General features: G+C 45.1%; 1 protein-coding gene across 4 annotated transcripts in view; it reads right to left on the bottom strand.

Annotated features, from left to right (window-relative positions):
* The window catches only part of EML1 (echinoderm microtubule associated protein like 1), a 174635-nt gene that overhangs the window by 7606 nt on the left and 144604 nt on the right, over nucleotides 1-22425 (bottom strand). For all 4 annotated transcript variants that reach the window (XM_025392377.1, XM_025392376.1, XM_025392375.1 and 1 more), the window contains 4 exons: nucleotides 20807-20932; nucleotides 20404-20535; nucleotides 17238-17305; nucleotides 13912-14000 (listed from right to left, as the gene is read on the bottom strand). In XM_025392377.1, coding sequence (XP_025248162.1) covers nucleotides 13912-14000; nucleotides 17238-17305; nucleotides 20404-20535; nucleotides 20807-20932 — 415 coding nt within the window. The remainder of the gene's footprint in view (nucleotides 1-13911; nucleotides 14001-17237; nucleotides 17306-20403; nucleotides 20536-20806; nucleotides 20933-22425) is intronic.

Genomic DNA, 22425 nt, shown 5'->3' with positions numbered 1-22425 from the left:
GGCTCACTGCAACCTCCGTCTCCTGAGTTCAAGCAATTCTCCTGCCTCAGCCTCCCAAGTAGCTGGGATTACAGGTACATGCCACTGCACCTGGCTAATTTTTGTATTTTTAGTAGAGATGGGGTTTCACCATTTTGGCCAGGCTGGTCTTGAACTCCTGACCTCAGGAGATCCACCTGCCTTGGCCTCCCAAAGTGCTGGATTACAGGCGTGAGCCACCGTGCCCGGCCTGGTCAATATGTTTGAGAGTCTGCTATGTGCTAGGTCCAATTCTAAACTCTTCCTGTATTAACTTATTTAATCCTTGTAACAACCTCATGAAATAGATATAATTATCCCCATTTTTCAAGAGAGGAAAGTGAGGCATGTACAACAAACTAACTCGTCCAAGGTTGCACAGGTTTCCTGAAACTGGCTTAAACCCAGGGAGTCTGCCTCCAGGGGCACTGCCCCTCCAACCAGCTGTAGGGTAAAGAAGAGCTGAAAATCTGTCACGTGACATGGCAGGGGATTGGCTGTCCACTCTTATGCAAAAGGTCTCAAAGAACTACTCGATCAGGCCAGGTGCAGTAGCTCACGCTTGTAATCCCAGCACTTTGGAAGGCTGAGGCGGGCAGATCACCTGAGGTCAGAAGTTTGAGACCAGCCTGGCCAACGTGGTGAAGCCCTGTCTCTACTAAAAATACAAAAATTAACTGGAGGCAGTGGCACACACCTGTAGCCCCAGCTACTAAGGAGGGTGAGGCTGGAGAATGGCTTGAACTCGGGAGGCGGACATTGCAGTGAGCCGAGATCGCACCACTGTACTCTAGCCTGGGCGACAGGGCGACATTCCATCTCAAAAAAAAAAAACAAAAAAAACACAACTACCTGATCATTTGTGAACTCAAAAAATAATGAGGTCTCTTTCACAATGGAACCATTTGTTTGGTTTTTTTCTTGAGATGGGGTCTTGCTGTGTCACCCAGGCTGCAGTGCTGCAGTGCAATCCCTGCTTACCACAGCCTCGACCTCCTCGACTCCTGCCATGGTGTCCAGAGCAGCTGGGACTACAGGCGTGCGCTACTACGCCAGGCTAATTTCTTAATTTTTCTGTTGAGACAGGGGTCTCACTATGTTGCTCAAGCTGGTCTTGAACTCCCGCGCTCAAGCAAAACGTCCTCGGCCTCCCAAAGTGCTGGGATCACAGGTGTGAGCCACTGTGCCCGGCCATAATGGAACTATTTGTTATTTAACAAACAGGTTTAAGGCAATTGATTAATTACTTAAGAAAAAAAGTCATGTTACAACATCATCCCCCAAAAAAGTTCACTTAAAAATGAGCTTCGAGGCACAATTTTCATGCAGCAAAATGCACACATTTCAAGTGCATGGTTCGAGGAGTTTTGATAAATATACCTGTGTAACCACCATCCCCATATCAGTTTTTTCTTTTTTTTTTTTAGATGGAGTTGCCCAGGCTGGCGTGCAATGGTGCACGGACCCTCTGCCCCTCTGCCTCCTGGGTTCAAGCGATTCTCCTGCTTCAGCCTCCCAGGTAGCTGGGATTACAGGTGCCTGCCACAGCGTCTGGCTAATTATTTTGCATTTTTAGTAGAGATGGGGTTTCGCCATGTAGGCCAGGCTGGTCTCGAACTCTTGATCTCAGGTGATCCACTCGCCTCGACCTTCCAAAGAGATGGGATTACAGGCGTGAGCTACCACACCTGGCCCCCATATCTGTTTTTAAAAATGAATGAAACAGGACTTCACAATCTCTTTCAGCAATCCACTTCTATCTCTGACAGCCTTAATCAGATTGTAGTTCCTCTTTCCCATTGTAATCCACAGTCTTCATGCAGGAGTTGAAGCTCCCTTCTGCCTGGGGAAGTCCTGCCTGCAGAGGGGAACCGGCCGATTGTATCGTCCACACCCTCAGGCCTCTGCACAGGTATGGAGAGATGTCCTAGGAGGTCCTCATCTTCCTTGTGGACAACTCTGACCACCCCACCCCACTCCACCCAGGTCTCCACGTCCTTAGCACACACCCGCCAGTGCGTGATGTGGAAATGCAGGCAGTGTCTCAGAGACCAAGGCAGAACCAGGATAAATGTTCTCTTCCTCAGAGTAGGTGCCTCCCAGCCCCTGGCCCCCACCACAAAAAAAACTCAAAACGACATTGACTACGACTACCTGGGAAGATGGCAGAGTGTGAGGAGGAGAATGTGGTCTTTGAGGCAGAAAAATGGGGTTCAAATCCTAGCTCTTTTACCTACATTCATCCATAAATATATAAAACGAATTGCTAAGAAATCAAAACCAACCAGCGTTCGTCAATGTGCTAACCAGAGGCCAGATGAAACGTAGCACAGCCTGTTCCTTGGGTCCCACAGAGCCCTTTTTCTTTCTCTAATTGTTCGCCTCTCCTCCAAAAACTCTCTAAGCCTCCTTCCCCAGCTTTCTCGGAGACTGAGATTCCTAAACTTACTCCACTGAAATAAGCTAGGATTTGGCCCCAAATGAAAACCAACTGGAGAACTCATAAAGACACGGGAACAAGAGTCCGGGCACTCAGGGGAGAAGGACAACCTTACTGCTGTTTTCTACTGATTGCTCACTCTTGACCAGGCAGGAGGCTGGGGGCTTCAGTCAAGCCCAACAGCGCCCCAGCAGAGGGTTCAATTAGATTGCTCTGCAGATGAGGAAACTGAGGCTTAGTAACTTGTGTACGGCAACACAGCCAGGTGAGTGGCACACACAGAAATCCTTGCATGCTTGCAAAGTACCTGCATGCTGACGAGTGAGATCTTGGGGTGGAAGATGGTCTGCAGGTGCAGGAACAACCGTGCAGCTATGGTGCAGCCCCTCTCCTGGCACAGACTGTAATTTTGGGCTTGGAGACAAGACTGCTGCATCTGCATGGGGATTGGCCTAGGGAAGGGGGATGCCACATGGCAGGGGAAAGGGCTGGCTCGGTGGCAGGGGCTGCAACACCACAGCTCTCAGACCCGGGCAGACGGGATTTGATACTGCAAGTGACAGAGTGAATGCCAGATTCTGGGTCATTCTAGTAAAAGCAGAAAAAACCCACCTTTCAAACAATGACGTGGATAAGATCAAAGAAGAGAAATATAATTGCAGGACCAGTTGCACCTGGTCCTTTCTGGGCTTCTCTCTTTCATCTTCATGTTCAGATTTTTACCCTAGTTTCAATGAACTGAAACTAGAACAGGCAGGCTAAGGATCTGCAGTTGGGCTTAATAAGTAGGAAATTATTTTCTTCCTATTTCTGTTCTTTAAAAAAGTACAATCTTAATTCAATCAAAACTTCATTCTGTCCAATCATAAAGTGCTCTATGAGATTCTTGACATGCATGTTAAATATGAGACCTGTCACTATGAAGCTTCTGTATTTATAAGCCTATGAGGGAGCTGAATTTTGCCAACACTTAACTGACTGTGGTTGTAATCAACTTCCACGTAACATTAGCTTATCAGCAAAAGACCATGTTATGTAAAACAGTTCATAAATGAAAAAGCAGTTGCCAAAACATGCCTGAGATGGGTACTCAGTGACCCATGGGAATTCTCTAGGCTCGTGGCTCTGAGCATATGCTAAAGAACCCCCACTCGCTCTGGGTGATTCGCATGCACTCCTGGAGGGCTCGGCTTCGTGGTCGGGTTCCAGGTGTGTGCCCAGAGTTCCAGGGCTGACTTTCTGAACCTGCCTCTTCCGCCCACGGTGAGGTACAGACCAACAACTCAAACCTGGGCCTGCCTGTCGTGCGAGAAGTGAGAAATCACCAGAAGGATTTAGTTCTCAACTGCTGCTAAAGTTTTGACTGTCCAGTTTATGAGGCAACCCCTCAGACCCGCGCCCCTGCACAGTTAACATTAGCCTTGAACCTCGATTTGCAAAACAGCCCAGTTCCTCCTAAAGCTCCGTCTCCACAACCCCAGTCTGTGGCAAAGGATCAATGTCCACCCACATCACTAAGTGTGAAGGCGGCATTTATCCCTGGGCAGGCGGCCTGCGGCTGGGGGCTCGTCAGTCCTTCCCATGTCCTGGAGGCCCAGCTCCACCTATAAAGCTCAAGAACCGCTACTAGCTTTTCCTCTGGCCGCCAGCAGAACCCTCAGAGCTTTCCTGAGACTGACGGAATGAGAAAAAGCCCTTACCATTTCATCATGGTTTCCCTTCTTAGCACAGGGTGCTGCTACCTTGGAGATGGGCTACAGACCTCGGCTGGGATTTTGGCAGACATTTCTGAAATTCCATGTCAATGGCAATCTGTGTTTGGGCATCGAATGCTGTCTCTCTCTCTCTCTCTCTCTCTTTAGTTTTAGGTCTGTAAATACTTAAATCCAAAAAGGAGATAGTAATCCACAACAGTATAGCCTACATGCTGGAAAAATCTTATGTAACCAGAAAACTCATACTGCTGATCACATTTTGCTTTATGTCCGCTGCACTGTAGTTAGTTACAGGTATATTCATGCATGCAACTAACCTGTCATAAATCCTGTGCTAGGAGCTAGCTGGGCACACAGTGCTGAACAAAATAGGGTCCCTCCCATTATGGAACTGTGAGTCACTCCCCAGGGGTCTGAGTCCACCATCTGGGTGCCGCTCCTGGGGCCATCAGTGCTGCTGTTACTGAAGATGATAGCACATCCCCTGTGACATCTGCATAATGCTCTGCAGAGAACTCATTCACACTTCTTTCACTTGGGCCTCATGGTAACTCGCTGTCTGATCTGAAAAGGTCGCCTGGCTAACTAAGGGAGGACACTAGATTCAGATGCAGTTGGCCTGGCCCTGGCTTAGGGCTTTCACTTTTGCCCCACACAGCTCCCAGGCAATGACTCTGAAGCCAAGAAGCAGAGTTCCAGTAGGAAGATCTCTCTGCTCTCCAGGGAATGGTCATTAGTGTAACTGACAAGAAATAGAAATATGCTTCCCAACAGACCCGCTCATGTTAGCAGGCGCTGACAGGTATCAGAGGGCTTTCCAGGAAAGAGGCTGCAGATGAGGCCCTCGTGCCTTCAGCAGACATTCAAAATAACTAAGAAAATGGTGAGAAACACAGGATAGGATACAGAACACTGGCTACATTAACAGAAAGAAATGTGACACTGAAGAGGTCATGAATGAAAGGCATTCCAAGTCAGGCTCCTTCTCGACATGGAGAAAGGGCTGGCACGGGGGCTGAGCATTGTCTGTTCAGGGTGAGAAGTTATGAACGTGGTTCAGGGACAAGGAACAAGCATCCAAAAGAGATGCTCTATCAGATTCTCTCTAAAGCTCGAGGACACGTCCCACTGTGAGGCAGAGTCGATGCTGTCAATAAGGTTATAAAATAGAAGATCCCTACAGAGACCAGCAGCTCAGAGTCAGCCACGTATTTCCCACAACCAAAACTCCAGTTTCCAAGAGTCTCAGCACTTGGACACTCTTGCACAGCCAAATGGCCTGTGCATGACAGAAAAACAGTATTTCCTACAACATAATCACATAATGAAAAGGCTTAGAGACAACCCCCTACCCCGTGGCAATGAGCACTCCTAACACCTATATTGTAATCTCCTCCCTTCAGATGAAAAAGGAAGGAGGGCCTCCTGAGAGAAAGGGCTATAGGTAAAAAATATATACAAGTATCCTGAAACAACTTGTTATACCAGAGAACGAGTATTAAAGGCTCCTGAAGTCATGTCAAAAGGACCCAGGAGCGAACTAGAGTAACTTCCACTGGCCAATGATGGATACATTGTTCCACCTAATATAATATACTGGAACATAGCAAATATACTTCAATCCATAATGGCACCAAAACTACACCACTACCACCACACCACCACCACCAATACCACCACCGCTACCACCACCACTGTTACTGCTACCACCACCGCCACCACTACCACCACCACTGCTACCACCACCACCACTGCCACCACAATCTCCACCACCACCACCACTGCTACCACCACCACCACTGCTACCACTACCACAACCCCCACTATTGCCACCACCACCTCCACCACCACCACCACCAATACCACCACCAGTACCAATATCACCACCACCACGACCACCACAACCACCAGTATCACCACCATCACAACCACCACCACCACTGCTGCCGCCACTACCACCGCTGCCGCCAGTACCACCGCCAGCACCACCACCACCTCCACCTCCACCAATACCACCACCACCACCACCACTACCACCACCACCACCACCACCACCACTAATACTACCATTACCATCACCACTACCAATAGCACCACCACCACCACCACCACCACTACCACCACCACCACCACCACCACCACCACCACCACCACCACCACTGATTGGTGACTGTTAGAGGAGCAGAAAGAAAATGCATTATCTCAGAAACTGGAAAATAAAGTGAATGAAATCAAGCATTAATCCTGCCTTTCCTGTATGAACTCTACAGCTGGGTACCAAAATAGTAGATGAAGGAAAGTTTCTCTTCATAGAAGTACTATATCTAATAAATGAAGAAGAAAAGCTAACAATGGAAATCAATAGTTGGCAACCTTTATGGTTCTTGGCACTGGGTATCAACAGCTGCTAATGTCACAAAAAGTGAGAAAAAGCCATTATGTGCCTCCTAAAGGAAAAATACAGCAATACACATAGAGCTTGAATATGACCAAGCCTCGATATCCAGAAATCACTTTACAAGAAATACAGGGGACAGAGAAACACATGAAACACCACCACAAAGATGCAATCAGCAAAATCCATTGTGGAAAATGCTACAGGACAAATGAGCCAGTTTCATCAACAAATTAATTGTAATAGAGGGAGAGAGAGAACACCTATGGATTAACAGAAACTAATAAGTCATATCAACCAACTATCATTGTGTGGGCCTTTTTTTGCTTCCTGGTTTAAACAAATTGTTAAAAAAAAGTAAATTGAAAATTTGAACATGCAACTGGTCATCTGATGACATTAAGACATCAATGCTAATTTGGGTTGGGGAGGAGACAATGATATTGTAGTTATATTAAAAATAAGAGGGCAGGTCTGGTGCTGTGGCTCACGCCTGTAATCCCAGCACTTCGGAAGGCCAAAGATGGGGGTGGATTGCTTGAGCTCAGGAGTTCGAGACCAGCCTGGGAAACATGGCAAAACCTCATCTCTACTAAAAATACAAAAAAATTAGCCAGGTGTGGTGGTGCATGCCTGTAGTCCCACCTACTCGGGAGGCTGAGGTGGGAGGATTGCTTGAGCTTGGGGGTGGAGGATGCAGTGAGCCGAGATCACGCCATTGCACTCCAGCCTGGGTGACAGAGTGAGACTCTGTCTAAAAAAAAAAAAATGGCAGAGCTGGGTGCAGTGGCACATGCCTGTAGTCCCAGCTATTCAAGGGACTGAGGCTGTAGGGTACTATGATCACATCTGTGGGTACCCACTGCACTCCAGCCTGCAACATAGTGAGAACTGATCTCTAACAACAAAAAAGCCATTAAAAAAAAAAAAAAAGAGCTGCTGGGGGCGGTGGCTGATGCCTGTAATTGCAGCACTTTGGGAGGCTGAGGTAGCCAGATCACTTGAGGCCAGGAATTTGAGACCAGCCTGGCCAACCTGGCAAAACCCTATCTCTACTAAAAATACAAAAATTAGCCGGGTGTGGTGGCGAAAGCGTGTAGTCCCAGCTACTTGGGAGGCTGAGGCAGGAGAATTGCTTGAACCTGGGAGGCAGAGGTTGCAGTGGGCTGACATTGTGCCACTGCATTCCAGCCTGAGCAACAGTGCAAGTCTCCATCTCAAAAAAAAGAAAAAAAAAAAAAAAAAAAACCCCAAAGAACACAAAAAATAAGAGGGCAATTCTTCTAGCTGTGGCCAAATGGGAAGGTTGGCCAATCCTCTCCCCATAAAGCAATTATGAAATTCTATAGAACTGACAAAAACAACAATTTCCATACTCTGTAAATTGAACAAAGACATGAAAACCTGAGAAGTGTTTATGTTTGAAAACCTTCTCAACTTCAGGTAAAAACAGGGTGAATCAATTGTGTTTTTCCCCGGGCTGCCCTCACTCCTTTGCAGCAGCTGGGCCAGCACAGGGGTCCTGGCAGGGAAGAGCAGGTTCTGAGGACCACGTGGCTGTTGTAAAGGGGCTTACTCCATATGGAGCCCGGGGAAATAGTAGCACTGGGATGGAAATGACCATCTCTAGGGCAGTTGGGTGGGGAGGGCCAAGGTCTCTGCTCACCTGAGGTTACGGTGATTGTATGGGTGAGTGTATTCCTGGCGGATAGGGAGGCTGGTGCATGCACAGTGGAGGCAGGAAAGGATCTTGGCTATTCAGACACCCTTCCGGCCAATCTGAGTCTGCACATGTGCATAGAGGAGATGTAAAAGGGCAAGTGGAAAGTAAAAGCCAGGCCCACATGGAAACGGCCTGAACTTTGAACATGCCCTTCTACCTGCCCACAGAGCCACTGGCAGAGGACGGAGCCTTACTGGCTTAAGTTATTTGTGCATAACCTCGGCCCAATCATTCATTCAAACTACATGAAGCAAAAATAGAGTTGAAAAGAGAAATTTGGTGGCTCCTGCCTGTAATCCCACTTTGGGAGGCTGAGGCAGGAAGACTGCTTGAGCCCAGGAGTTTCAGTTTAGAGACATGGGAATACCCTGTCTCTAAAAAAATTAGCTGGGTGTGGTGGTGCATGCCTGCAGTCCCAGCTTCTTGGGAGGCTGAGGTGGCAGAATCACTTAAGCCCAAGAGGTCAGGGCTGCAGTGAGCTGTGTTCGTGCTAGTGTACCCCAGCCTAGGTGACAGAATGGAAAAAAAAAAAAAAAAAAGAAGAAGAAGGAGAGAGAAATCTGAATAGACTTGTAAGAAGAAATTGAATTAGTAATTAAAAACCTTCCCACAAAGAAAAGCCCAGATGGTTTCACCAAATTCACATACATTCTGTCAAATATTTAATATAAAACCACCTTTTCACAAACTCTTTCAGAAAACAGACGAGAGAACACTTCCTAATTTACTCAGGAAGGCTGGTAGCACTCTCATAACTGAGACAGACAAAGATGCCACAAGGAAAGAAAACTATACACCAATATCTCTTAGAAACACGGAGGCAAAAATCCTTAATAGAACACTAGCAAACATATGTAAAAGGGATTATATACCACAATTAAGTGGAATTTATCACAGGAATGTGAAGTTGGTTTAACATCTGAAAATTAATAAATGTAGTGATATTAATAAAATAAGATGAAGGATGAAACCCACATAATAATCCCAACGGATGCAGAAAAAGCATCTGATAAACTCCAATCCCATTCATGCTAAAACCTCCAAACAAATTAGAAATAGAAGGGAACTTTCTCACTATGATAAAGGGCATCTTCATCCCTCAGGATGAAAGACTGGATGCTTTGTCTCCTCAGAAAAACAGAAGAAAATTAATAAAATATAGTGATATTAATATAATATAGTAAGACTGAAACTTTCTGTGGTTTCAGCAACCTGTGGTCAGTTGTGGTCTGCAAATATTACGTATAATACAGTATTCACATAACTCTTGTTACAATATATTGTTATATTGTTCTACTTTACTATTATTGTCGTTAATCTCTTACTGTACCTGATTTATACATCTAACTTTGCCGTAGGCATGTATGTATAGGAAGAAACAGCACATATAGCGTTTGGTGTTATCCATAGTTTCAGGTACCTGTGGGGGGTCTTGGAAGGTAGCCCCTGTGAATTGGGAGGGACTATTATACTAAAACTAATCAAAGAAGTTTAGAAAGGTCATAGGAGATAAGATCTATGTGCAAAATTCAATCCTTTTTTTACATTCAGCCAACCAACTGAAAATAAAATTCAGAAAACAATTCCATTCACAATGGCAGAAAAAAAAAAACAAACTTACTTTGGAATAAATTTAACAAAGGAAGTGCAAGACTTGTACACCAACAACTATAAAGCATTGCTGAGAAAAAGTAAAGACCTAAATAAATGGAGAGACATTCTTTGCTCATGATTAGAAGAGTCACTATTGTCGAGGTGGCAATTTCCCCCATATTGATCTGTAAATTAAACATAATCCCTCTTACAATCCTAACAGGCTTTTCAAAGTTAGAAATTGACAAGTTGGCCTAGTGTGGTGCCTCACACCTGTAATCCCAACACTTTGGGAGGCCGAGGTGAGAGGATCTCTGGAGGCCAGGAGTTTGAGACCAGCCTGGGCCACAAAGTAAGACCCTGTGTCTACAAAAAAATTTCAAAAAATAAAATAATGAAAAAAGGCAAGCTGATCCTAAAGTTTATATACAATTTTCCATATAGTAGGAACCTAAAATGGCCAACAAAAACCAATTTGTTGTTTCTGAAAAAAACAACAAATTTGCAGCAATGACATTACTCAATTTGAAAATTTCCTCTAAGGTCATAGTAATCAAGGCTGTGGGTTACTGGCACAAGGATAAACGTAGGTGAAGGGGACAGAACTGAGTATCTGGAAATAAACCTTTACATTTGTGATCAATTGATTTTTGACAAAAGTGTCATTGATAATTCAACAGGGAAAGACTGTGTTTTCAACAAAAAGTGCTGGGACAACTAGATATCTCTATGCAGAGCAAACAGGCTCTTCCCTCTCACCATCCACAAGACACAAGTCTTGTGCACTCTTGTAACTCTTGTGTAATTAACTCAAATGGATCACAGACTCGAATGTAAGGGCTAAAACAACTCTTCTAAAAGAAAGCATACGAGGAAATATTCGTGATATTGGATATAACCCCAAAGGCATGATCCACAAAAGGAAAAATTGATAAACTGAACTTCATCAGAATTAAAAGCTTTTGTGCTTTAAAACACCCTGTTAAGAAAATAAAGGCTGGGCATGGTGGCTCACGTCTATAATCCCAGCAGTTTTTTTTTTTTTTTGTTTTTTTTTTTTTTTTTTTTTTTTTGAGACGGAGTCTCGCTCTGTCACCCGGGCTGGAGTGCAGTGGCCGGATCTCAGCTCACTGCAAGCTCCGCCTCCCGGGTTCCCGCCATTCTCCTGCCTCAGCCTCCCGAGTAGCTGGGACTACAGGCGCCGCCACCTCGCCCGGCTAGTTTTTTGTACTTTTTAGTAGAGACGGGGTTTCACCGTGTTAGCCAGGATGGTCTCGATCTCCTGACCTCGTGATCCGCCCGTCTCGGCCTCCCAAAGTGCTGGGATTACAGGCTTGAGCCACCGCGCCCGGCCATCCCAGCAGTTTTGAGAGGCCGAGGCAGGTGGATCACTTGGGCCCAGGAGTTTAAGACCAGCCTGGGCAACATGGTGAAACCCTGTCTCTAACAAAAATACAAAAATTAGCCAGGTGTGGTGGTGTGTGCCTGTGTTCCCAGCTACTTGGGAGGCTGAGGTGAGGACTGCTTGGACCTGAGGTCGAGGCTGCAGTGAGCCATGATCGTGCCAGTGCACTCCAGCCTGGGTGACAAGAGCGAGACGCTGTTTCAAAAAAAAAAAAAAAAAGAAAGAAAGAAAAGATAAGCCATACATTCAGAAAAAATATTTGCAAATCATCTATCTGATAAAAACTGTATATATGGAATACATAAAGAAAACTTACCACTCAACAGTAAGACAAACAGCCCAATTAGAAATTGGCAAAATATCTGAACAGATGTTTCACCGAAGAAAGTATTGGAATGACTAATATGCACATTAAAAAATGCTCAATATCAGTAGTCATTAGGGAAACACCAATTAAAACCACAATGAGATGCCATTATACCCTCTTTAGAATGACTATAATCAAAAAGACAACAACAAATATTGGGAGGATGTGATGACACTAGAACCCTAGCACACGGCTGGTGAGAATGTAAAACAGGACAGGCAGTCTGGCAGTTTCATAAAATGTTAAACATAAGTTTACCATACAATTCGTCAATTCCACTCCTAAGAATTTACCCAAGAAATGAAAACAAACACAAAAAGGCATATACATGAATGTTCATAACATTATTCATAATAATAAAAAACCAGAAACAATCTAAATCCATAAGGCCAGGGTGCAGTGGCTCATGCCTATAATCCTGGCACTTTGGGAGGCTGAGGTGGGTGGATCACCTGAGATCAGGAGTTTGAGACCAGCCTGGCCAATAAGGCGAAACCCCTCTCTACTAAAAATACAAAAATTAGCCAGGTGTGGTGGCATGCACCTGTAATCCCAGCTACTCGGCAGGCTGAGGCAGAAGAATCGCTTGAACCTGGGAGGCAGAGGTTGCAGTGAGGCTCTGTCTCAAAAAAAAAAAAAAAATCCATCATTAACTGATGCATGGATAAACAAGATGTAGTATATATCCATAAAACGGAAAACTAGCCAGCAATTAGAAGGAATATACTACTGATATGTGCATAGTAACATGGATTAATCTCAAAAACATGATTCTATGTGAAAGAAGTCAGATGCAACCAACTACATATTGTAGGAATCCATTTATACGACATGTCCAGAAAAAGCAATTTTTGGAAACAGAAAACAGATCAGTAGTTTCCTCGGACCAGGAGTGAGGGTGGAGGTGAACTGCTAACGGGCATGGAGGAAACTTTTTGGGTGATGAAAAGGTTCAAAAACTGGACTGCAATGATGGTTGTTGCATAGCTCCACAAGCGTATAAAGAATCGATGAGTTGTACATTTATAATGGCTCATTATTGTATGTAAATTATTCCTCAATAAAGCTGTTAAAGAGAGTCCTTATCTTTTTGGGATATATACAATTATTAACAGATGAAATGATGAGATGTCTGGGAACTGCTTCAGAATATGGGAGGCGGGCGGTGGGTGGGGCTACAGACAGAGGAAACTGGCTGCGAGCTGATCATCGCTGAAGCTGGCAGATGAATACATGGGGTTCATTATTCTATTCTGTTTAAATGTGTCTATGTTTGAAATTTTCCATAACACAAGCATAGTGACCCAAAGGAGGGAAAAGAACCCTAAATGCCACAATTATGTGCATGTCTAATTTAAAATTTACTCTGAGGAGGCTTGTGAAATTTTTTCTTTAAAGACACGGACAGAGAATCTCAATTCTGTTGGGATTTTAAAGTAGTGGATACAATAGCAAAGACCTGGAATCAACCCAAATGTCCATCAATGGTAGACTGGACGAAGAAAATGCGGTATATATACACCACGGAATACTATGCAGCCATAAAAACGAAAAAGACCATGTCTTTTATGGGGATATGGATGGAGCTGGAAGCTGTTATCCTCAGCAAACTAATTCAGGGACACAAAACCAAACACCGCATGTGCTCATTTGTAAGTGGGAGCTGAATGATGAGAACACATGGGCACACTGGGTGGGGAACAACACACACTGGGGCCTGCTGGAGGGTGGTGAGGGGGAGGGAGAGCATGAGGAACAACAGCTAACGGGTGCTGGGCTTAATACATGGGTGATGGGTTTTTTTGTTTTTTTTTTTGTTTTTTTTTTTTTTGAGACAGAGTCTTGCTCTGTCACCCAGGCTGGAGTGCAGTGGTGTGATCTTGGCTCACTGCAAGCTGCGCCTCCCAGGTTCAGGCCACTCTCCTGCCTCAGCCTCCCAAGTAGCTGGGACTACAGGCGCCCACCACCAAGCCCAACTAATTTTTTCGTATTTTTAGTAGAGATGGGGTTTCACCGTGTTAGCCAGGATGGTCTTGATCTTCTAACCTTGTCATCCACCCGCCTCGGCCTCCCAAAGTGCTGGGATTACAGGCGTGTGCTACTGTGCCCAGCCGGGTGATGGGTTGATCTGTGCATTAAACCACCATGGCACACGTTTGCCTATGTAACAAACCAGCACATCCTGCACGTGGACTCCAGAACTTAAAATAAAAGTTGATTAAAAAAATGTAGTAGTGAATGGTTTGGAGTCTAACCTGGTGAGTATCGCATTACAGAGAGCTGTTCATTTCCATCTGTGTGAACGGTGACCAAGTCTTTTGTTTCTGTGTCAAACACAAACCACCTGTTGTCAACATGAGAAAAAGCACAGTAAGTTGTTTAGTGAGAAAATGAAGATTATTACAATAGTGGGATGAATAAAAATTATTAATTATAAAAGCTTAATAAATACTCAAAATTTGCTTAATAAGAAAGCTTGTTCCCAGCTTTTATTCAAAGAAAATTTCCTATAAAAGCATTTTCTAAGAAAGGAACAGTATATTGGCTAGCATTCAAAACTATGCCGTTATCAACACTATGATATGGTTTCTCTGTGTTTGTGCTTTGTCATTTACACATGGAGAGAAAGCTCTGGGCAGGGAAGATGCCAATACCTAGGACCAGGGCATATGGTGAGAGGAAGCAGCGAAGGGCCACCTGCAAGAGCTCACCCAGGTTTCCAGGGCGAAGCAGGACCATGCAGGAGGACGGGGCTGGGACAGCTCCGGGGTGGTGGTGTTCCCAGTGGTGCTGCAGACAGAGCAGGCTGAGAGTACAGGCCTTATGGGGATGCTAGCCTGCAACCAACAGGGCGAAGGAAAGCACAGAGCAAATGGGAGAAATCGGAGTGGAGGACTGGTCTTATAATTTCACCTTGCTGGGCCATTTCCTCAGTGGTGAGATGGGGAGAAGAGCCCAGGTCTACCTTGCAGGCTCAATATGAAAGTCGAATGATAATGGACGTGGAAGTGCTTTGTATCCTCTGATAAGCACACAGTACCCATTAAACGTGTGTTAACATCAGAATGACTGAACTCTCCTGCCTGTTATATTCTCAGGGGTGGTGGTGAGCCCGTGGTGTTTTACGGATAAATGGAATGCGGGCTCCCTGCTGCTGCAGTTTCTAAGCTGCGTGAGGACATCCCATCAGCATGTCCACTGCAGAGTGAGTGTCCCTTGTCTTCCACAGGAGCCCCCTAGCCATGCATTATCAGAGGTCCTGCCCCCCAGAAATGTGGATTTTGCTTCTCAGGGCCGATTTCTTGCATCTTCAACAACCATTTACCTTTAATGTGCTATTTAACCTTAATAGAGACTGGGGCTGATTAGAACATGGTTTTGAAGTGGCCTGTTAAATCAACAGCATCGGGAGCTAAGCCCAACCTAGGACCTGAATGGCAAGAGGCATAATAGATGAGGGGCTGGATTAGGTGACCCGACCCATCTCCTCCACCACGGGACACTGTGATTCTGAGCACTGTCACCGTGTCCTACACGCACAGTAGGTATGCCGGCATCTGTCAGCCTACTGGGAGGCCAGTCATCAGAAGGTGGGAGCCTGATGACTTAGAAGCTTCAGCTTTCTCAAAGGGAGTCAAATGGGAGGTGGTGTGTGTGTGTGTGTGTGTGTGTGTCTGTGTGTGAGGATACACAAATGTTTTCATGAACAATTCTGTTGGATATGTGGAGCCCAATACTTAAGATATTGTTGCCTATGACCTACAAAGGGCTACCCTTTCTTTACCCATACAGGCTGTGCAGTCATAACAACAGAATCTAAGCGCTACACTTTTTAGAGAGGAAGGGTGGAAGGAAAAATATCTGACTGAAACCACAGTAAATGTATGCAGTACGACGACCAGCATAAAGGTTCAATCAAAACCCGGAAAACAATGATAATAATAACCCCCGCAGTGCCTAACAGGCAGCCCCGACAGGTGCTCTGCACGCTGTCTCCTTCGATCCTCAGTGCAACACGGCCAGGCAGGGAATATCACCATTTACAGAAAAAGAAACAAATTTGGAGAGCTTATGTAACTGGCTCATAGACACTGCTGCTGAGTGGCAAAGCTGAGCTGCAAACGCAGATCCACCATCCCGCATGTAGGAGGTGCCAGGTGAATAGGTATTAACTCAATTGGAATATGAGGCTCAGGGTCTGGGCGGTTCCTAAAATTTTGAAAGGGAAGCTAGAAAAAGCATTTATTTTCTATTTTTAATTTTTTTTTAAGAGATGAGGTCTCGCTCTGTGGCCTAGGTGAGGGTACAATGGTGCAATCATAGTGCAATGCAGCCTCAAACTCCTGATCTTAAGAGATCCTCCTGCCTTAGCCTCCTGAGTAGCTAATACAGGTGTGGATCACCACACCCAGCTCAATTTTATTTTATTTTATTTTATTTTATTTTATTTATTTATTTATTTATTTTTTGAGACAGAGTCTTGCTCTGTCACCCAGGCTGGAGTGCAGTGGCCGGATCTCAGCTCACTGCAAGCTCCGCCTTTCGGGTTCATGCCATTCTCCTGCCTCAGCCTCCCGAATAGCTGGGACTATAGGCGCCCACCACCGCGCCCGGCTAGTTTTTTGTATTTTTTAGTAGAGATGGGGCTTCACTGTGTTAGCCAGGATGGTCTCGATCTCTTGACCTTGTGATCCGCCCGTCTCGGCCTCCCAAAGTGCTGGGATTACAGGCTTGAGCCACTGCGCCCGGCCTACCCAGCTCAATTTTAAATGTTTTCTAGAGATAGGGTCTCGCTATGTTGCCCAGGCTGGTCTCGAACTCTTAGCCTCACAGGATCTTCCTGCCTAGGCCTCTCAAAGGGTTGGGATTACAGGTGTGAGCCACTGTGCCCAGGAGTAGAAAAAGCATTTTTAAACACTCAGCACTTTGAAATGTTTTCTTGCTTCATTCCAAAGTCAAGCCTCCTCCCACAGACTAAAGATCAGGGCTTGAGAAGCTCCACAAATCCTCTGACACTGTAGGCAAAATGTGTGTGTGGCTGGGTGTGGTGGCTCATGCCTGTGATCTCAGCACTTTGGGAGACTGAGGTGGGAGGACTATTTGAGCTAGAGTTCAAGACCAGCTTGGGCAACACAGTTGAGACTTGCATCTCTATAAAAGACAAAACATTAGTTAAGCATGGCAGTGCACATCTGTAGTCCCAGCTACTTGGGAGGCCGAGGTGGGAGGATCACTTGAGCCCTGGAGGCTGCAGTAAGCTGTGATTGTGCCACTGCACTCCAGTCTGGGTGACAGGGTAAGACCTGTCTCAAAAAACAAACAAGAAAAGTGTGTGTGTGTCTAGTGGAGGTAGAGGGTCCTTTTCCAGGAGAGAGGGTCTACAGCTTTCCTCAGATTTCCCCAAGGCTCAAAATGTAATGGGCCATTGTTTCAAGTTTCTTTTAACTTAATTCTTGGTAAGTCATTAGAAGCTGCGAGCACGCAGCCAAGAGCTGAACAGGGCCTGTTCCTGGGGAAATAGAAGCAACAGGCCTCTTTTCCATAAGCTTTGCAAGCACAAGTCCTGCTGGCATGGACTTACCTCCCAGTGAGTGTTCCGACTGCAACCACAGACCCTGAAGGATGAAAACCAGAAGACTGAGCTGGATCCTAAAATATTTTAAAGGAAGTGTAAATTGATGAACAGATAGAACACTATAGCATAAAACACACACACACACGTGCGCATGCGCACACACACGCTCACACTTCTAATTCCTTAGGGCTATATGGCTCTATCTGAAAAGCCTCTTTTCTAGAGAAAAATGTTTTACTACTTGAATGAATGCCGCATTTCAATAATGATAAATTTCTACCCACCCCCACCCTTTTTTGAGGCAGGATCTCACTCTATCACACAGGCTAGAGTGCAATGGCATGATCATGGCTTATTGCAGCCTTGACCTCCCAGGCACAAGTGATGCCCCTGGCTCAGCTTCTGAAGCAGCTGGGACTACAGGTGTGTGCCACCACGCCTGGCTAATTTTTTTATTTTGTAGAGATGGAGGCTCCTATGCTGCCCAGGCTGGTCTCAAACTCCTGGGCTCAAGTGATCCTCCTGCCTCTGCCTCCCAAAGTGCTGGGATTATAGGTGTAAGCTATTGAGCCTGACCTAAATTTCTATCGTTTTAGGATTTTCCCCTTTTTGTCTTATATCCTTTCATATCTACAGTAATCTGATGGAAGACAGGTAAATGCCCTTCTACAACGTCAGTTTATAGAACCAAGCCCCTTCAGTTGACTCCCTGTGCTGAGTGGTAAGCTCATCGAATAGTGTGCTTGATTGGTCTGGAAAGACAACCACGGCACCCAACTCTATGACACAGAGACTGGGTGAGTGTCCACTGGGTGCAAAACACTATGGAGGCCTGGAAGGATCACGAGATGAGCGAGGCATATTCTAGGTTTTGAGCCAGTGGAACACACTCACAGTCATCAGTAACTCGGATACAAGATGGAATGATCCATGAAAGAGACACAATTCAAGGTGCTGTGGAATCACAGGGGAGGGAGGGATGAGGTGACACTGGGAAGCTGGGCCAAGGCTTCGCGGTGCAGATGACTGGACTTGGGCCTCCCAGGAGAGGAAGAATTACCACTGGTGAAGGTGAGATGTGGCCACTCCAGTCGTTTTTTGGACCACGGTGAAGGGGGCAACAATGCAATAAAAGCAATGGAAGCAACACAGCTCTGGGCATATTTGAGGAATGGCAGGTAGGTCAATGGGCTTACAGCACAGAGTATATGACACTAGTGATGTCACTGCCACGGTAAGGACTTGGATCACTAGGAAATAAGAACACTTTGAATGGCCTTGTCCTTTCAATAAAAAGAGTGACACGATTGCATGTGTGTTTTAGATAGAAGGGCACTTGGCAGCAGTGTTTAGGATGAAGAGAGAAGAGATTAAGGAAATCGGGAAGAAAAGTAGCAATGGTAATGAAAATAGGAGGCCCTGAGATCCACCAGATAATCTAAAAAAACCAAGAGAAAGAAACTTAATATATGATTACATTATTTCAGTGCTTTCTTTCTATAGTAGGAGCTGTAGTTAAGCTCAGAGCCGCCACTAATATACAAATAGAAATCATGTTCACTCGAAGTTCTACCATTTACAAAGCACTTCTGTCTGTGTCATTCATTTGGGCCTCGTAACAATTTTGAGATGTGGACACTGAGTTACAGATGTCCAAGCCACAAGACCAGTAGGCAGAGGAGCTAGAACTTCATTGCAGTTCTCTGGCTTCCAGTTTGAAGCTCTGACCCTTATGTTAGGCTAAATGATTAACAGCCTGGTAAAGGAGCCGTCATGGCCTTCAGCCCTCCGGGACCACCAGGGCATAGATAGAACACATAACACTGTTTCCTTTAGCCTCTTCCTGCAATCACGAGTCACATCTGCTTTCTGAGTGGCAGTGCCTGCCCCTTGGGCCCCTCCACCTCACGGCTCAGCTGGCCACCAGTGACCAGCACCCCTTCCATGAAAATGAAGGGAAGGAGCTGAAACTTGGACCTAGCACCTGGGACATGCCAGTAACTCCATGGGGGATGAAAGGATGATGTGTTGGTTTACAGAAGGGTTATTTCCTCTGTGCAATGGGATTGCACAGATCATTAGGGCACCGGCAACAGAGAACGAGCTTCTGATTCGCTACAGTGTAATGCAGTGGAAAGAACCAAAGTTTAGGAGTCAGAATGAGCTGGGTCCTAACACTGACTAGGTCACTCACTAACTTAGTGACCTTGGCAAGTTATTTAACTTCTCTACACCTCAATTTCCTAATCAATAAAACCAGAGTTAAAAAAACCTCTTCAACCTGCAGAGCTGCTACAGGGATTAACGAAAATACACGCACGGTGCTTGGCATGCAAACAGTCAGTGCTCAAGTAATACATGTGGGGAAAGGGCATTTCAACATTCTGACAGGTCATCAGAGTTTCTTTTGCCAAATTCACAGAGATGTTGACTTTTTTTTTTTTTTTTTTTTTTTTTTTGAGACAGAGTTTCGCTGTTGTTGTCCAGGCTGGAGTGCAATGGTGCGATTTCGGCTCACTGCAACCTCTGCCTCCCGGGTTCAAGCGATTCTCCTGCCTCAGCCTCCCAAGTAGCTGGGGCTACAGGCATGCAGCACCATGCCCGGCTAATTTTGTATTTTTAGTAGAGACGGGGTTTCTCCATGTTGGTCAGGCTGGTCTCGAGCTCCCAACCTCAGGTGATCCGCCTGCCTTGGCCTCCCAAAGTGCTGGGATTATAGGTGTGAGCCACCATGCCCAGCTGACTTTCAAATGAAAGTTCACTTTACCATCAAACTCAAAATGTAGAGATATATTCAATCGTGTGTTTAGTACAGCTTGTAAATTCCCATTCAGAGGGTACACTGTAAATGGAATGCAGGCTCATAACAAGAATTTTTTAGCTCTTAAGATGGCTGAGAGACTGTACTCGGAAAATCTGACAATGAACTTGGAAAGAACAATTTGCTGTCAGAAAATTCCAACAGTAAACTTCAAAAGTACATGGCTGAGGCCACTTGAGGCAATGTTAAAAGTAACACTGTTAAATGCAATTGCAATGTTAAGGCAACTCTAAATAGATACATAACATCTGCTTTGGGACAACTTTATATCACTGTTGATTTCATGCAAAAAATAAACATGTTCCAGATGAATTTCTGTAAGAAAAATGGAAATGTAATGTGCATGTTTACCTCTATTATTTTGTCCCAGACAGGACGGTGACCCACAGCGTCCCAGAGAGTGGCATGCTTGTCATGCCCACAGGTCAAGAACTGAGGTTTTGAGGCATGGATGGCCAGTCCCCAGAGCTCATCAGTGTGACCCTACAAAGAACCAAGACAAACAGAAGCTCTCTGAGATACTACAGTCCGCCCTCAGGAGCCAAAGCGATGATAAACCGAGGCTTCAGGCTGACTTCATAACTGCTCTCAACAGTTTCTCTCCTCCCATCGCCAGCAGCCACTGACACTCTGGGGTGGAGGAAGGTTATTGTAGTATAAAGCACAGTAATGAGCAACTGTTTGTAATGCTTGATTAGAGTCTGATATAATGCAAAGTGAGAGTGTTTGCTGGGCCTGCTGAGCGGGATTGTACCTGAGTAATGGGTGTGAAGTCCCCTGACAGAGTGCCCTGCAGGACAAAGTTTCGAGTTGTGCCAATCAGGATCACATCACCTTTCCCCTCGGCCACTGTACGTATTGGACCAAACTGTTCTGGAATCTGCATTGAAAAGTCGTATGAAAAGAAAAGATGTACAATTTCATTCAGTTGTTAGCTCGGTCATTCAAAACACTTATTTATCATAATGATAGTCCCTGTAACAGTTTTATATACACATATGTATATACATATAATGTACATTCAAATATATATGTTGTATACACATATATACGGAGAGTTTCACATAGATACCACAGCTGGCCAGGCACGGTGGCTCACGCCTGTAATCCAGCACATTGGGAGGCTGAGGCAGGTGGATCACCTGAGGTCAGGAGTTGGAGACCAGCCTGGCCAACATGCTGAAACCCGTCTCTAGTAAAAATACAAAAATTAGCTGGGCGTGGCGGTGGGTGGCTGTAATCCCAGCTCCTTGGGAGGCTGAGGCAGGAGAATCACTTGAACCTAGGAGGTGGAGGTTGCAGTGAGCTGAGATGACGCCACTACACTCCAGCCTGGGCGACAAGAGAGAAACTCCATCTCAAAAAAACAGATACCACAGCCAACTGTTGAGTGAGTGATTAAATCCCTAAGCCTTACTTTTAAACTACAAACATTTTACATATCTTTGTATATCTTAGAAGCATCAGCAAGAACAAGGTCAAGAAAAAGCATTTTCCTCAACAAAATTTAAAAATAAGGAATGCTACTGGTAAGTTTTCTCTTTACTTTTTATAATTTCTGATAGCAACAGTAGATACAATTCAGAAAGTAAATAATAATATAGGCCAGGCGTGGTAGCTCACATCTGTAATCCCAGCACTTTGGGGGGCCGAGGTTGGGGGAATGCTTGAGCCCAGGAGGTCCAGACCAGCCTGGGCAATATAGCGAGATTCCATTTCTACAAAAAATACAAAACAAATTAGCTGGGTATGGTGGTGCGTGTAGTCCCAGCTACTCAGGAGGCTGAAGTGGGAGAATCACTTGAGCCTGGGAGGCGGAGGTTGAAGATCACGCCATTGCACTCCAGCCTGGGTAACACAGCTAGACCCTGTCTCAAAATAATAATAATAATAATAATAATAATAATAATAATGTAACACTGCCATAACACAATTTAAAATGGTAAATTATTTGGCAATGTCACTCTGTTCAGTTTAAAGATCAATATAAACATATGGAATAATCTAAATGTTAACAGAAAGAATTGCAAAACACAGGCATTAAGAACAATTTGCTATAATAAAGAAACAAAGTTCTTGTACTATAAAAAGAACGAACGCTGCAGCTTGACCCTGGCAGGTTGCTGTTAGGCTTTCCCGTTCCAGGATAGAAGCAGCCTCCCCTCACACATTCTCCAGTGTGGTTTGTTAGCACAGATTTGAGTCAAGTTCATGATGACCCATGCTAATGAGGAGGAACCAGATACTAACAAACAGTGAATAGCTTTAATGAAATTAAATGGGGCTTTGGAGCTTTCTTTACAGTTGTATATGACATGGGCATGTCTATGACTCTAGCAATTCACAATATATTCAACTAAACGCTGGTCAAAT

This window comes from Theropithecus gelada, chromosome 7b (assembly GCF_003255815.1).
Source record: "Theropithecus gelada isolate Dixy chromosome 7b, Tgel_1.0, whole genome shotgun sequence".
NCBI classification, from domain to species: domain Eukaryota; kingdom Metazoa; phylum Chordata; class Mammalia; order Primates; family Cercopithecidae; genus Theropithecus; species Theropithecus gelada.
The sequence above is the reverse complement of the archived record's forward strand: the minus strand, read 5'-3'. Positions and strand labels throughout refer to the sequence as shown.